The sequence below is a fragment of the Chanodichthys erythropterus genome, chromosome 10 (genome assembly GCF_024489055.1).
Source record: "Chanodichthys erythropterus isolate Z2021 chromosome 10, ASM2448905v1, whole genome shotgun sequence".
Lineage (NCBI taxonomy): Eukaryota > Metazoa > Chordata > Actinopteri > Cypriniformes > Xenocyprididae > Chanodichthys > Chanodichthys erythropterus.
In genome coordinates this window covers 4,254,364-4,270,324 of record NC_090230.1, presented here as the reverse complement: position 1 = coordinate 4,270,324, position 15,961 = coordinate 4,254,364, and the positions used below count along the sequence as shown (strand labels likewise).

At 36.3% G+C, this 15,961-nt stretch overlaps 1 protein-coding gene across 6 annotated transcripts in view; it reads right to left on the bottom strand.

Annotated features, from left to right (window-relative positions):
* The window catches only part of atp11b (ATPase phospholipid transporting 11B), a 57,974-nt gene that overhangs the window by 16,839 nt on the left and 25,174 nt on the right, over nucleotides 1-15,961 (bottom strand). For all 6 annotated transcript variants that reach the window (XM_067395847.1, XM_067395843.1, XM_067395845.1 and 3 more), the window contains exons 10-24: nucleotides 15,753-15,834; nucleotides 15,496-15,646; nucleotides 15,137-15,334; nucleotides 14,880-15,038; nucleotides 13,007-13,182; nucleotides 12,807-12,875; nucleotides 12,613-12,686; nucleotides 12,432-12,535; nucleotides 8,857-9,038; nucleotides 5,965-6,168; nucleotides 4,890-5,043; nucleotides 4,649-4,751; nucleotides 4,401-4,546; nucleotides 4,256-4,315; nucleotides 1,899-2,026 (exon numbers count right to left, since the gene is read on the bottom strand). In XM_067395847.1, coding sequence (XP_067251948.1) covers nucleotides 1,899-2,026; nucleotides 4,256-4,315; nucleotides 4,401-4,546; nucleotides 4,649-4,751; nucleotides 4,890-5,043; nucleotides 5,965-6,168; nucleotides 8,857-9,038; nucleotides 12,432-12,535; nucleotides 12,613-12,686; nucleotides 12,807-12,875; nucleotides 13,007-13,182; nucleotides 14,880-15,038; nucleotides 15,137-15,334; nucleotides 15,496-15,646; nucleotides 15,753-15,834 — 1,990 coding nt within the window. The remainder of the gene's footprint in view (nucleotides 1-1,898; nucleotides 2,027-4,255; nucleotides 4,316-4,400; nucleotides 4,547-4,648; nucleotides 4,752-4,889; nucleotides 5,044-5,964; nucleotides 6,169-8,856; nucleotides 9,039-12,431; nucleotides 12,536-12,612; nucleotides 12,687-12,806; nucleotides 12,876-13,006; nucleotides 13,183-14,879; nucleotides 15,039-15,136; nucleotides 15,335-15,495; nucleotides 15,647-15,752; nucleotides 15,835-15,961) is intronic.

The following is a 15,961-nucleotide window of genomic DNA, read 5'->3' as shown; positions in this document are numbered from 1 at the left end:
ATATATGAATATTACATGCATAGAATATTACATCTTGATTTGTGGTAGTGGTAGGGAAATAAACAAAAAAAACAGTCTCAAATTATAATCAACATTCAATTAAAACCAACCCTATTTACACAAAAAGAGCAGATACATTTTCTAAGTGCTGTTATTGCCAAATTTAAAGTAAAAACTTAGTTTTCGTTAATTGAAATGTTGCCTTGAGAACAAACAGAAATAAAATGTAAGTTTAAATTGAACTACTAAATATTATTTTAGTATCATTGATTAAGTTTTTTTGTTAATATTTTGAATTCAGTTTTATTTTTCATTTTAATTTAAGATTTGCTGTGTATTTGTTTTTTCATATTTTTTAAAATATGTATATAGTTTTTATTAAGTTTTAGATTTTACTGTTATTTCAGCGCTTCAACTTAAAGGGGTCATGAAGTGGATTTTTCTGAGGTGCACTTATAATGTTAGTATGATTTTTACATCATAAAATGTCATAATTTAAAAATAAAAGGCATTTTTCTGTCCTGATTTTAGCCCTCTGGCTTGAATGCTCTGTTTGAAGGGGCATATGTCATATGCAAATGTTTGTGCCCCTGTGAAGTCACATGCCACCTCGGATTTAAACAAAGTATTTTTACAGCTTGATTATATAAATCCTTTTGGTAACACTTTAGTCTAGGGAACACATATAAACTATTAACTACAACTTTTCCCTCAATAAACTCTTAATTTAAAGCTTATTAATAGTTAGTACGGTAGTTGTTAAGTTAAGGTATTGGGTAGAATTAAGAATGTAGAATAAGGTCATGCAGAATAAGGCATTAATATGTTCTTTATAAGTACTAATAAACAGCCAATATTCTATTGTTATGCACGCTAATAAGAAACTAGTTAAAAGACCCTAAAAAAAAAGTGTTAGAATTCTTTTTTATTAGTGATACAAAGACCCCTTATGTGCCAAAAGATGAAGGAAAATTTTATTCCTCATGTCATGACCCCTTAAACTGAACGAAAACGTTGCCTATATGTGTGTGTGCATGTTAAAGATTTTGTAATCATATTGCATAGTTTAGAGTCAGTTGTTTTATTTGTGATTATAACGCAATGAAATGCCAAATTGTGCAACATAATTTTTGTCCAGGCTGTCATGCAAAGAAATCATGAAAATGCAAAAACAATAGAGAACCAATGAAATATAATAACTGATTATGTTGTAGTTTCTCTATGCATTTTTCTTTTTGCATATAATAAAATAAAACCTGTAGCTTTAGTTTTTGCCTTTTTTAATCAAATCATTTTGTCAAATAAATACCTTAACCAAGTTTGGATGTTTTATTTTTCCCTCATATTTAAAATATATATAATATATTTTCATCATATTTTGATGGTTTATTCGAACTAGGGTCAATGAAAACAAATATCTCCTCCGGACATCATTTTGGCCCACTACTGTAAACTGATCAAAGTCAGATTACAATTGACTAAAATTACTGAATATGACGATGAAATATTGACAAAAATTTCAAATTTATTGCTTGAGCAAAACTGTAACAATTAACACTGGAAGTGCCCTGAAAGCTTAGGTTTAATCTAATTGATTTTACATTTTTATGCACTTTACTTTAAAACCATTTTTGTTAAGAGCCAGTTTTGTTTTTGTAATAAACAATACAAGACAGTGCTGTTTGGTTTAAATGTACTTATTGCACCATTTTATGGACTAATAAAAGTGAATAATGAATAAAAAAAAAAAAAAGAAAAAAAAAAAAAAAAGTGTTTTGGTATTATTTTTGGTAATATTTAAGCTAAAGAAACCTGATTAATTTTCTCAGTCCTACTGACAGCTCTAGTCTAGTGTCAGAGACATCTGTAATGTGTGCTGTCGAGTTCTGATGTTGTACCTGTAAAGTGCTGGTTTGCTCTGCAGAACATGTGGATGCACCAGCTGTTCAAACAGACTGTATACCAGTATGGGCAGAGAGGTGAAGCAAATATTATACAGCGTCAGATAAACGCTGTCATAAAGAGTCTGCGAGAACAAGAGAGCATGTCAGACATGATGTGTATTATAAAGAGGAACCATTCAAAGTATAATTTCACATTTAAAAAAAAAAAAAAAAATGTGATTGGTGTTTGCCAATGCAAACCCTGTGCTAAGCTGTTGTGGGTGGATGCTAGGGTGTATCTACATGTCTGCATGTTCCGAGTTGTCTTTGAGTGTTATGTATTTGACAGAGCAACATTTATTCATTTAGAAAAAAAAAAATCACACACAAAAAGAGTCACACAGAGAATCCACATGAGCAACTTGAACCTGTTGTGAAATTTGCATGGGAAAACTTTTCATCCTCAAACAAAATTCACATTACCATGTATTCCTATTGAAATTACTGGATTTTGCTCACGAAAATTTGCTGAACAACAGCAAATGTGACTGCACCCTAAGTGATATTGTGTGCAGTTTTTCATTTGATATGGTAACCTAGGTAGTTCCTAGGGAGCTGCTATGTGGTCTCTACGATGTTCTGGGCGGATCCCAATTCTTTTATATTTAAGTCTCTTAGGGTTGCATGGTGTATCGGTACTATGGTAGTATCGCGATACTAAAGCTGCAAAATACTGGCGATGCCATTGTATTTTTTAAACGGTAGTATCGTCAGTACCGTAAGGAATGTTGTATGTGCGGCAGTACACTTCAAATTAATTTTGCAATGAGATAAAGTTGCACTTGCACGTTGTTCGCAGTGCATTTTATCTGGAGAAAGGGTCTGAAATTCACTTAATTAACATCATAAAATCTTTATATAAGAATGAATTCCGTTTTTCCGTTGCTCATTTGTCCACTTCTGGAAAATATTAAATAGTTCTTTGCAAACATCTTTGCGAACACGATTCAGACAAATGCAATTCCATTCATCAATAAGCTACAGCGGGTTTGCACTCGGTTCTTATCAATTATATCAATCGTGATTTTATAATTTTAAATGTATTACATGTTTTAATATACATACTGCTCTCCAGTCAGGGTTAGATATTTCAAGATAGGCTGGCAAAAATGCTCCTGATAGTTTGTGACACGAGCAAGAGCGTTGTTTTTGTTTCGTTTCTAAATTAATCTGTTTTTGAACAAACTGTGCGAGTCACTGACTCACTAATCCATTCATTAAGACAGTCATTTGCTTCGTTCCTGAATGAATCAGCCGTTTTGAACGAATCGGTTGAACGATTCATTGACTTAATCATTAACACTTGCTGCCACCTACTGGCGACTTTAATCTCCCATCTAAAAGTAGGCCTATTCTATCATTTTTTTACCATCTAAAAGTAGGTCTATTCTATAATTTTTTCCGCCAACATTTTTATTTCTATATTCAGATTTTTATATTTGAAACTATATTTATATTAATATCATAACATTATTTATGCGATTGTAATTGAAGTGTAAATGCATAAATGCTACATCGTAATGTCAGTTCATATAGCTTCTGTGCAGTGCTAAGATGAATTTTGTTTACAATGATTCATTTGATTGGTAATAAAAGCCTGTTATTCATTCTCATTAATGAAGTATTCAGAGAAAAATCTGGTCTGTTTTCATGTTTTTATGAAAGTTTGGTTCATTTTGTATACTGCATGGTATCGCGATACTACTTGGTATGATGATACTTCAGCTGGTATAGTATCGTAAGACATTTTTATGGTATTGTGACAACCCTAAAGTCTCTACATATGGCATATGTCCTTTCTGCAATGCAAATCCGTGGGATTTTTTTTTCTCCGTTTAAATTGAGACTGCTTTAGACCTTCCTTAAGTAAAGGTCACAGTGCTTGCAACAACAACAACAACAAGAACAACGTGTTGATTACCAAAGGAATGCATGCTTTGAATAAAACCCTACGTATTAGCAGTAGTAACTAGCTATGATGCTTGCCTTAGTAAAGATGTGATCACATTTACTATTGCTCTGCACATTTTCCTAAGTGAAATCCAGTCATTTTAACAGAAAACCATATGATCTGGAATTTCGCAAGAGGGTGAAAGATTCCCCAACACAGATTTCACAACGAGTGTAAATTGATCACACGGATTCGCAGTTTTCACCATCTGAAAGACTGAAAGTGACTTCTGTGTGAGCTGTGCTTCATACATTTCTAGACTACGGAAAATACATAATTTGGCCACAAAATTCCACAAATGTGACAACAACTTAAGGAATGTACTACAATGATATATGACATAACATCAAGAGACACTTACTTGCTGTGAGAACAAACAGAAGAACTGGTATAAAAACTGGGGAGTGATAAAGCACACATTCTACAAGAAAAAAAAAAAAAGAGCGTTATAAGAACACAAATCTCCAAAGAAACACAAAAGGCTATACCACTATGAGGAAACGTACCTTGTAGAAAAAGTATTGCACAAGGGTTGCTATTCTAACGTAGTAGAAATGGCCATGTACAAGCAGCAATTTGGCAAGGAATTTGAACCTCGCGATTGCATAGTCGCTGTTTCTTACGGCTTGTCTTCCTTCTTTGCCCATGATTCCTGTATAGAGTTTAATTCAGTTAGCTTGATTGAAATTCTTACAATAACATCTGAATTGCAAGTGGTCAAGCCGCATCTTTGACTTCCTCTTCGGGCACCTACCAATACCAACGTGAGCCTCTTGGATCATGCTGACATCATTGGCTCCATCTCCGATGGCTAATGTAATGGGCTTCTCTGGGGAAGTCTTCAACAGTCTTACCACCTGCCAAACACAAAGGAGCCATTAACACCAGCGCTATGAAAACAACAGGGCAGTGTGGGGCAATTTAGCGTATTAGTGTGTGAGACCTCTGGCCTGAAACCTGAACAGACATACACAAGAAGGGGTAAGGTAACTCACCTTGGCTTTTTGGAGAGGTGCCATTCTGCAGCAGAGCACCGCTGAGCAGTTCTTACACACCTCCATGAAGAGTTTCTCATGTTCCCGCAGAGCCAGAGAAAGACTTGCCCCATCTACCACTAACCCGTGCTGGATCACATGATCCTCTTTGATCCTATACAAACACAGGCACACCATCACATCCATCTACAACCCAGCTAAACAATTCTCCATCAATAACACATTAGTCCTGTTTTGTCTAATTCTTAAAATGTTTACATTTTTACTTGCCCTGCCAAATTTTTCACTTGCCCAATCCTAAAAAGTAATTTATAAATAAATCAAAAAGTATAATTTCCATTGTTTTTGAGAGTACTGTCCTTACTGTCGAGCCTTGTAGTCCTACATATTTAGTCCTTTATTCCCACCAGCTCAAAATGGAAGGTGTTTTACTCTGAAATGGCATCACTATCATGTCAAGCATGAGTGAAATGACTAGGGCTGTCATTAATGATTATTTTAGTAATCAAGTAACCAGTTGATTATTTTGAAGATTAATCGAGTAATCAGATAATTTTTTTGTGGTAATAAAAATAGACCTACGCAAACAATAGCCTTTAAAATTAATTATGTAGTTTGAGACGTGGTCCACGCATGTAAATGATAACAGTTCATGTGGAGCAGCATTTACTGTGAACGGAGCCACTCTAAGACGCATGTAACCAAGTATGTAAATAATTAAAGAGCATACATATTAAACCTGCAGTGCATATAGTTATTTAATTGAATCGCAGCCTTTGTGAATTCAAAATAGCACTATGCTACAACATGATTTTTAAATGGTTTTAATATATTGTGCAGCCTTAGAAAACTAATTATGTCTAATTATACTGTTCATGAATTCTCATCCCTGGAATGCGCCACTTCCGGTTTATGGCTGGTTACTCGACAGGGGTAAACTGCAATCAAGGATTTTTTAAAAATTGAGTACTCAAATTTAATCGAGAAATCGTGAAGGCCATAGAAATGACACTCTGCATGAAAAGGGTACAAAAGAAACGCTTGGAAATCTCAAAGAAAGGGTAATGTGTTCTACCTCCTGGCTAGTCTGCGGAGCTGCTCGGCACACTCGTTGTCTGTTTTTTGCTGCACGAGCTCCAGGATGTTCATTGTGCGGTGGAAATGACCACAGGAGAGGCTCACGCTAACCGCTGTCTCATGCTTGTCGCCTGTCAACACCCATACCTTGATCCCAGCCAATCGCAGAGCTTCAATCGTCTCCTGAACCTTGTCCTGCAGCCTAGACACACACACACACAAGGAGAGAGCAGGTCAGAGCTTAACCAGGGAAAAAAAAAAAGACTAATAAAAAAAGTCATATGAGGGGTATACCAAATATTCCTCTTTCAGGCATCTGCTCAATTGCAATCGATCAATCTGTCTGTCTGTGTCTATATGTTGCTGTCAAACGTTACTTGCATCCAAAATAAAAGTTTGTGTTTACATAATGTGTGTACTGTGTATATTTATCTATATATAAATACACACACATACATCTATATATTTAACAAAAATATATTTGGCATGAGATAGTGGTTGGCATTTTTTGTGTTATTTAATAGACTATTAAAGAATGATTCCTTTAACATGGGGTTTCTTAAAAAGTCAATGAACATGTTTGACACCATATTTATAGAATAATTCTATAAGATGATTGCATTGTACAAAACACGACAAGGGCATGTCTGGGTCATGTTTCATGCCAAAAATATATACTTACATCTTTTGGACTGCCATTGCAATGTACACAAAACACCAAATTTAGGTTTAATCTAAATAAGTTCGAGTCTCAAAGAAGCCCACTTCCTTGTCAAGTTTAGTAATATGTTCCCTAGAACTCAATTAGAAAACATTTCCTAAATTCATTTTTTACCCTTCACTTTACACACTAATAAATTAAGTACAAATGACTTTACTCTAGAGACATCAGCAGTATGCTGTAGAGGATGCCAACCACATAAGTGCATATGTAGTCATGGCTTGTTTTTTTTTCCCCGAGGCCCGATTAAATGTGCAGATTAACAAGCAACACTTGACACAAAGCAAAACTCAAAACAACTCAACAGTCATAATGTGTGAAATTACCTGGCTGATGACGTCTTTATCAAGTTTTCTTGTGGTCATTATTTTGAGCAGAGAATTTTCATGACCAACTGAACCCATTGCAAAATCTGTGTGGGGAAATCTTTCGAAACTTGGAAAATCTTTTGATTCCTATTGAAACAACTGGATTTTGGCTGCAAAAATTCACCAAACAATGCAACTGTGACCGTACATTCAGACAGAAAGTGTTGGGGCAAAATTGGTTTATGATATCTGTCAGAAATACCTTATGGATATCAGAGCATTTTATAGGATATACAGTTATAAAGTCCATTTTGGATACATAAGAAAGAAATTGTCTCACAGCTATAGCTGTAAATTATACAGTGAAGCTGTTCACATGACCTGTCGGACATATCTGAGGATGTCTGAAGATGCACATTGAGTAGACATGGGAGGATGTGTATGTGCCTCTGTGGCGTAATAGTTTTAATGGCTTGTCAAAAGGCTCGGGAAATCACAACGACAGTCACTTCAGCGCGATTTCAAACATGTTCCTGTGTCCCTGTATGCCTTTAACAGTTTGAATTGTGATGTTGTTCGCATTTGGACAGAGATTGATGGCTGGCCTTAAGTCCACAGGGAGCTGTGTGAGTCATTGCGACATGTCAAATTGCATTAACAGCAGCCACACACTGACTCACTGCTGACTTCTTGTTCTCCAGGCAGCAGGCTATCCAATAATCATGAGCGAGTAGCAGAAGGTGTAAACTCATCACACTGCTGTCACTATCAGTACTGATTGTTGACGATTAATTGTCACACAGAGTACATGGATTTTTATGCAGGCTACAATGCTCACTTTCAGTGCTGTCAAAATAAAAGTCCTGCTTCTGACACGTAAATGGGAAACAGGAAAACTTATCAGCTGATGCTGACAATAAAAAAAAAGAACATCAGCCAATATTTGGCATTTTAGCCTTTAAAACACTTTTTTAAAGAAAAGGTATTAGTCAAAAGTATAAATGATTATATTGATATTCATTTATAATGTGATTTAAAACACCACAAGGTAAACATTGTCAATTTATCAACAGTAGATCAATAAGCAATGGTTTGGCATAAATGCATGGTATTCATTGAATACGAACTGCTCTGAAAGAGCGAGCCTGTAGAAAGCTCAACAGCGCCAGGTTTTTACTTTGAAATATGCAGCGCTCAATTAAATCATCATCTTTTGAAGTTAGGATTAGTTAATAATCACATTAAGTCATATCGCGATTCCTGTTTTTCAGTTTCCGAATTTAAGACCTCATGAAATGACAAAGATTTTTATGGCCATAAATTAGATAAAACTGAATTTAAGACTTTTTTAAAATGTAAGAACCTGTCGGGACCCTGTAGAATGGAGCATCTGTTTACTGTAGGGGTTTCATCACTTGGCATCATGCTCATGCCAGGTTCAGACTACACAATATCAGCCCAATTTTGACACGATTCATTTGACGTAGAGTGTTGTGATTGTAAACGACAATGGCCGTCAGGATGCAAGCACTGATCCTTCACATAGAGTTCCGTCTGTGACATTGACCAAAAGGAGTTTAGAAGCTCTTGAATATATAGCTTTCAAACATGGCGAAACGAAAGAGAGACAATGAATTGAATTAGCATTAATCAAACACACACTTTGATAGCCATAGTTTTCTATATAGTTCTATACTGACATCACCTGAAAATGTATAAGAACAGTTCAAACAGTTACAAACTCAGTTCAACTGCACTTTTCAAAGGAACCTTATCTGACCAGAATGAATTTACTTATGTGTATGCGACTTCAGTGTCCACCTCAACATCACATTAGCATTCTTGTGTGTTTGTGACTCACTTGTCCTCCACCCCAGTTGCTCCCAGCAGCTCCAGGTCTTTCTCAATGAAGTTGAAGACCTCAACTAGTCGTTCCTCTCTCTGTTGCAGAGCCGTCCTGGCTTCATGGAGCCGCCGGTCCACTTCCTGATACTCATCCGCACTGAAGTGTCTGCAGGCCACCACTAATGTCCGCAAACCCTTCTACAAAAGTGAGATAGGAAACCCAATATGAACATAATTTGGTACGCTGGCACAAGTTTCACAAAAACTAATCCATTTTACTGATGTGTGTCCAAATGGAGGATAGAATCTCCTAAATTATACACAAAATAATGTAATATAAAAGTTGATGCAAAGGAGAACAGACAGTGAACTGCTGGCCAAGAAGTTGCTTGAAAGTCACAATCTTGAGATCAACATCCATAATTAAGTTAATGCTTTCAAGCACAGACATAGGGAGCATTCAGTGCATGGAGGAGCATTTCAATGTGGCTGTTGTGTCTAAAACATCCCATGAGTCTCAATACAATCCTATGAGACTGCCCAGTGTGTGTGTCAGTGTCTGTGCTACCATGTGACAGACACTGGTGATGTGGGTCTGAAGACACTCTCATGGGTTTAGGTTTCAGCACAGCTAATAATGAGGACACAAAACTAACCGACAATTAACTGCACCGCTCTCATCAACATAATTTGAATTAGAAAAGCTGAACTCAGGCCAGACCTCGAAACTCCAAATAAACTTTTAAATGTTGTGAAGAAAATGTGAGTGGTGCTCGCACATCCATGCTAGCGAGAAACTGCTAGGGTATTTTGAGATGATTGCTTTTGCACTTTAGGTAGTTGTTTTCAGCCCAAATCTCTATGATAATTTGGGGATGGAATCACTACACATTCTTATGATTAACATTTTTCTTAAAGGAACAGTACGTAAGTTTCATCGCTAGAGGGTGCTTATTCTAAACAATGACAAATACGTAGTTTGATAAGCATGGAATCATGGGAGTTGTCGCCTTCACCTCCACAGCCCATGGAAAGCAATTCAACGTGATTCAGAAATCATGTCCATGGATGAGCTAATGAGCAAGTTTTATTAACGTTACTGTGGTATTGAAACAGCCACAAGTGCTGAATTACTAAAGGTTACTTTATTTGACAAATTAAAACTGGGAGGTAATGCAGCGCTGTTTTACTTGGCCAAAACAATCATACTGTTGTTATGACGTTATTCTGAGCGTTTGCTTGGTGGCTAGAATATCATATCAATAAAAGCTGAATGACTTGTGTCATCCAGAATATATTGTAGGTGGAGAAAATGCTGTATTACTGTTACTATAAAATAAAGTTCTTTCTGATTTTGCTATGTTGGCCACTTGGCAGAAAAGCATTGTCTCTGAGGCATGGTACAAACATGTTACTCACAGTAAATAAAGAAAACAAGAGATTCAAACGATTAGACCTTGTGTATTGAGCTATAAAACAATGATACGTTTTCTAGCAAAAATGTATCCAAACAGTTGCTCACCTGTCCAATAAAACATAATATACTGAAGCAGAAAATCAAGGGTAACGCAGATCTGACGTCACTGACAGGCGACACAGTGTTATGGGCAGTTACACTGGTTAAAATAGCTGATTTCTCTGGATTTAAACATTGTTGGAAACGTTTGGTAAGTACATTAATTAAGATGTACAAGCCATTAAAAATTTTAACATTGTTCTAGTGGTTTTGGGATATTTTAATACAAAAATCTTACCTTTTGTGCCTTTAACTACTTATTTTCGGACTTAAGAATAAAGTTAAGAATATTTTGTATTCCCAAAAAGATTTCTTAAGAATGTTCTTTTCTTTTTTCTTGAGAAAAAATTAAGAATTTAAATTCCTGAAATTAATCTTAAAAACAATCAACTCTAAAAGTTTAACAAATCAATTGATAATCAACTTTTCTTAAATCCCCTAATGTAAGATATTTTATGAATGTTACAAATATTAAGCATTACAACATAACACTAGCTACTAAATCTATGGAAGTAAAATAATGAAACAAATGTTGAATTGCACTCATTTAATACTCATGTATATTTTGCTGTATATTTAAGCTGTGAAAGCTATAATATTTGACGGGCAATTTTATATCCATTTTATTTTGCTTTACATATTCACTTCCACAAACTTAAATTAGGTTTAAATTAGGTAAAAAAAAAAATTACTAAAACTTTATTTGATAAAGTTGATGATAAATGATAACAGGAAATATAAAAATAAAATCTAATTCAAAATATTAAAACTAATAAAAATATCAAAATAATAGTAGTATATTAATGATACTAAAATAACACTGTTCTATCTAGAGAGTAGGGCTGGACTATTAATCGAAAAGTAATCGAAACCGAAATTCAGAACCTCTAACCAACGTAATTTTTCCATGTCGGTTATTTAGTTTTTTTTAATCATGTTAATACTTCCCCCTTAAAAACATACTACTGTGTGTGTAGCCACGTGACTCTGCCCCATCCAGTCAGTGGCATAAAAGCAACGGAGATGAATAGCGGTTCAACACATAGTGATGGAGCGCAAGCGGTGAGCCTTGCGTCTTTACTAAACTTTATCATTTATATTTGTTTTAAGGTTTGCCGGTTTTGACACTTAAGCGATTTTAGACGATTGGATTTTATTTCGAGCTACCGTGCTCGCGCAGCTGCAAAACGTGAAGATTGCATGCAAAGAGAGGAACGCAGAAACTAGCTGTCAGCGCTGTCCTGTGATATATCACTAAAGTAGCTTAGAAACTCAAAACTTATTATAGCATATATTTTTCTACTTTTGAAGGAACCATTTACAACCCACAGCTTCACAATTAATAGAGAGACGGTATGACTAATTCACACATGCAATCACTCGTACTGGTACTGTATTCATTTATCTTTATATGATTTACAGCGAGCAGAAATCTGTAGGAAATGTTACGAACCATAGATAAAATAACTGCTGAAAGTGAGCTATGTCATGTCAGATCACACTTTCAATAGGAAAAAAAAACTGCTGACTTTAATAGTCAATCATGTTTACAGTACAAACCTTTTCAGTGAACTATGAGGGCAAAAAAAAAAAAAAAAAAAGTTCATTAACTGTAATCGAGGTAAAATGTTCAATTAATCGAGGTTTTGATTTTAGGCCATAATCGTCCGGCCCTACTAGAGAGAGTGCAAGAAAGTGCAATTGAATGAAACAGACAAGGCTCTTTAAAATAACTCCAGTCAAGCCAATCTCGATGAAAATAGTGCGCATACTTATGATTATGACCAATCTGCAGGCAGCACAAAAAGACGGTCTTTAGGAGTTTTTCACTGAGTTAACCAGCGAGTCTTCGGCAAGAAATGCCAAACAATCAGATCCCAAGGCCTGTCATTTTCTTCTAAAAATATCACTACTCCACAAGTCGCAAAATCTGTTGACGAGGACAAGCTGTACACTGAAGTTCAATACTTTAGGGTTAGAAGTTTGTCCATTTCACCACTTAGTGACACTTTGCAAGCTCAACTAACTAGAATGAACTAGAAAGCAAGAATGAGAGCATGATCTAGAACGCTCACCAGAGCAAACTCATCCACATGGACTCTGGTTTTATCGATCTCGCCGCTCTTGGTGTAGGGGAGGATGGCTGATTCAGCTCCTTTTGTAAATAGCACCTTTTCACCTAATGAGAGACGGCACATCATTAGGTAACTATGCTGTTAAATGATAAACAGCACATGAGTGTTCAGAGACACATGCCTGAGGGCGTCTGCAGTATCACGCTCATTCTCCTGCGGTCTGCGTCAAACTCGAGAACATGGAGGAGTTTGTACCTGCGTGCAGAATGACAGCTGTTAAAAAGGCAACTCCAAAATCTGTCAAGATATTCTAAACAACCTAAGAAATTTGGCTCCCACTTAGTGACCTAAAATAAATGGTATAGATAGACGTACTTCTCTGCTTTTCCAAATGTTTTAATCTCCATGTTTTCTCCATGGCTTCCTATGAATGTAACACCCATCCTGCAGTCAAAACATAATTTAAAGGAATAGTTCACCAAAAAAAAAAAAAAAAAGAAAGAAAAAAAAGTGATCAAATATTTCAACATTTAGGGTAAAAAGTATGGAAACAAAAGCAACAGTTGTGATCTCACCTCTTGGTGGCTTCCACTAGTGCTTTCTCATCAGGAGAGGAGGCATAATACTCCATCTGAGGCGAGAAGCCATTGGCATGTGAGAACGGGTCTCCCGGCCCATCTGTTTGATCATAACTGATCTGCACCGTGTGACACAGTGAGACGGCTTTCAGGAACAACTCCTCTTCCCTGTTCTAAAATAGGTACACACAGTTTGATTTAATACATGACTGGTAGAAGAATGTAACCACTGCAATGTTTAACATTTATCATTAAAACACATTTTAGCTTTAAAAAAAAAAGAAGAAAAAAAAAAAATCGAAATAAAATATAATTTGCACAAACAAAACTAAGCCAATTTTTAGATGTTCTGCAATTTTAAATAATTATGCACACTTTTCTCCTTCTATAATATTTCTTATTATTGTAATACAAAAAATGTAGCCGCACATTTTTGTTGCACCTATAGGAGGTGCTACAACTGAAAATCTTTAATTACATTGTAAGTGTATGATCTGTGAAGTTGAAAACTGGTATGCATCTTCTTTGATGGATGTCCCAACATATCTTCTAAAATGATCCAGCTACATTATAAAAAAAAAAAAAAAAAAAAAAAACATGGCCACCAGCAGCCAAATCTGAAAGGCTGTTATGAAAATTATTTATATTTGTACATTGTGTGCAATTGAGTGCATGTACCAAATCTTGAGAAAGAAAGTTATCCCAAGAATTTTGATTCATTTAATCATTTAGCAGTTGTAGGCCAATATGTTTTTGGGTGTGGCAAATACTGACTAATTAGCCTTATCTTGTGATCACATCATCTAGGGCTGCACGATTAATCGCATGAGATTGTCATGCGTGTCTCATCAGTAAAGCCGGTTCTGTGATTAGCGGTAAATGTCCATCACCTGCTTTCAAATGGAGCGGCACTTAATATACAGAGACCGTAGTTCGCGGACAAGCTACGCATTATCGCGTTCATAATCGCAGATGAATCGCCTTCGATTATGAACGCGATATTGCATATAGGAATTTGGCTGCTGAAGTACAAGACTTGAAAGAGAACTCAGCATTTGCACGCTGACTGAAATAAGCGTGTGCACGCTTCGGATGAGCACACACGAATCTTCTCACAGTGCGTGCGAGTTCTCTTTCGCGTCTTGTTCTTGAAGGTTTAAATCAGCAAAGCTTAAATGTGTTTAGTTTAAACACAGACAGCAACGTGTGCTGTTCAGGTCTCAACTGCGCTCGTGCCCGGGTGATGATGGCGTAAGTGACTGGACATTAGAGCATACGGCACTCAAAGTTAACAGTTTGCAAAGAGTGACTGTTTTGTCCACGCTTTTTGATTATCGTTGTTGTAACGTTTTGCGCATCCATCGACTGAAATATACATTATCTGAACTCTGTCTGTTTTCCACGTTGCTATTTTAAACAAACCATATTAACCAATAGATGCGTCGTCATTCGAGATGGACCGCAGTGCAAGTGCGTACCGAACCATAAGTGGAGAACCGTACGGTTCGTTTTTTTACCGAGAACCGTTGCACCCCTAAATGATACTGGTGTCGTCTCTCATCGTCTAGTCTTAGCCATGGAAAAAAATGTCGTCAACGGAAATTTTTCGTCATAGTTTTCGTTAACGAAATTAACACTGATCCACAGGACCAGTTCTTTCGAAATTTGCTATTTTGTTCATGTCTTCCAATTGTGCTTGGACTCTGATAATTGTTGCTTATGGCTATATTTATTATAATGATCATTTTTACTATACTATGGTGAAAATTAAATGGAATGTCTTTAAAATGAGCTTATCTTAAATTAAAAGTGAAGTGTGAAATTTCTGCAGCACTATCCTCACAAACAAAATTGTAAAAATTAACCTTACCAAACAAGGCACGGATCCGTCTGGTGAATCTTCTGTCATTCCTTCAGGCACAAGCTTCCCATTGATCTCCTGGTATTTGATACCGTTGATGGAACACTCCCTAAACTGCATCTCATTCTCAGTGAGGGTTCCCGTTTTGTCCGTGAAAACATATTCCACCTGCGGGCAGAACATTAGCATAGTTTTACTCATCTTAGGCAGAATTATAGCTGGCCAAACAGTTAACAGTTTTCACACACAGACACACACACACAAACCTGGCCCAGCTCTTCATTGAGGTCTGATGTGTTGACTTGAGCCTTCTGGTCACTCTCTTCATGGTACAGATCCAAGTCCCAACAAATGAAAAAAGAGCCCAGAAACTTCTGCAGCTCAACAGTCACATATAGCGAGATGGGGATTATGAAGTTGTACAAGACCAGGAAAGCCAGGAAGTCAGAAATAAACTTCAAAATCTGTGAGGAGAAAATCACCACCAAACTTGATTAATACCTTCTAGTTTTGGGGCCATCAAAGAGCCCCCAAGTGTCACATATATTAAAGTGTTAATATTTAATTTTAATATAAATGTAATAATATAACCATCATAAGCTAACTGTAAATGCTTTATAGTGACCTGGCTGCTGTTTCTCTCTTGATCAGTCTTCTGATTGTAAAATGGCTCGTTCCACTTGTCCTCTGCCTGCCAAGCATACTTCAAAATCGTGCTGAGGATGGCTTCAAACAGCAGAATGCCCAAGTAGATGATGAGAAATGTATTCATGGATCTGCACAAAAGAGACAAGAGAGATGATGTAGTCGTAATGGAGCATTAATGAACTGCTGAGGGAAAGCAGTCAGATGGAAAGTGGAAATCAAAATAACGAAACATACTTCTCTACTGCAGACCGTTTCTGGGATTTGCACTTGTAGTTCAGAGCCATCTTGGACTCCATGCCCGTGTATACCGCCACACCTGCATGATACAATAATGCTAAATGCTAATAAAACGTACAAACACAAACTCTCCCTATCTTAATGCCTTTATGAACTGTCAATTGAGTGGGTAAACATTTTAGAGTGGGACCGGTGGTTGAAAAGCT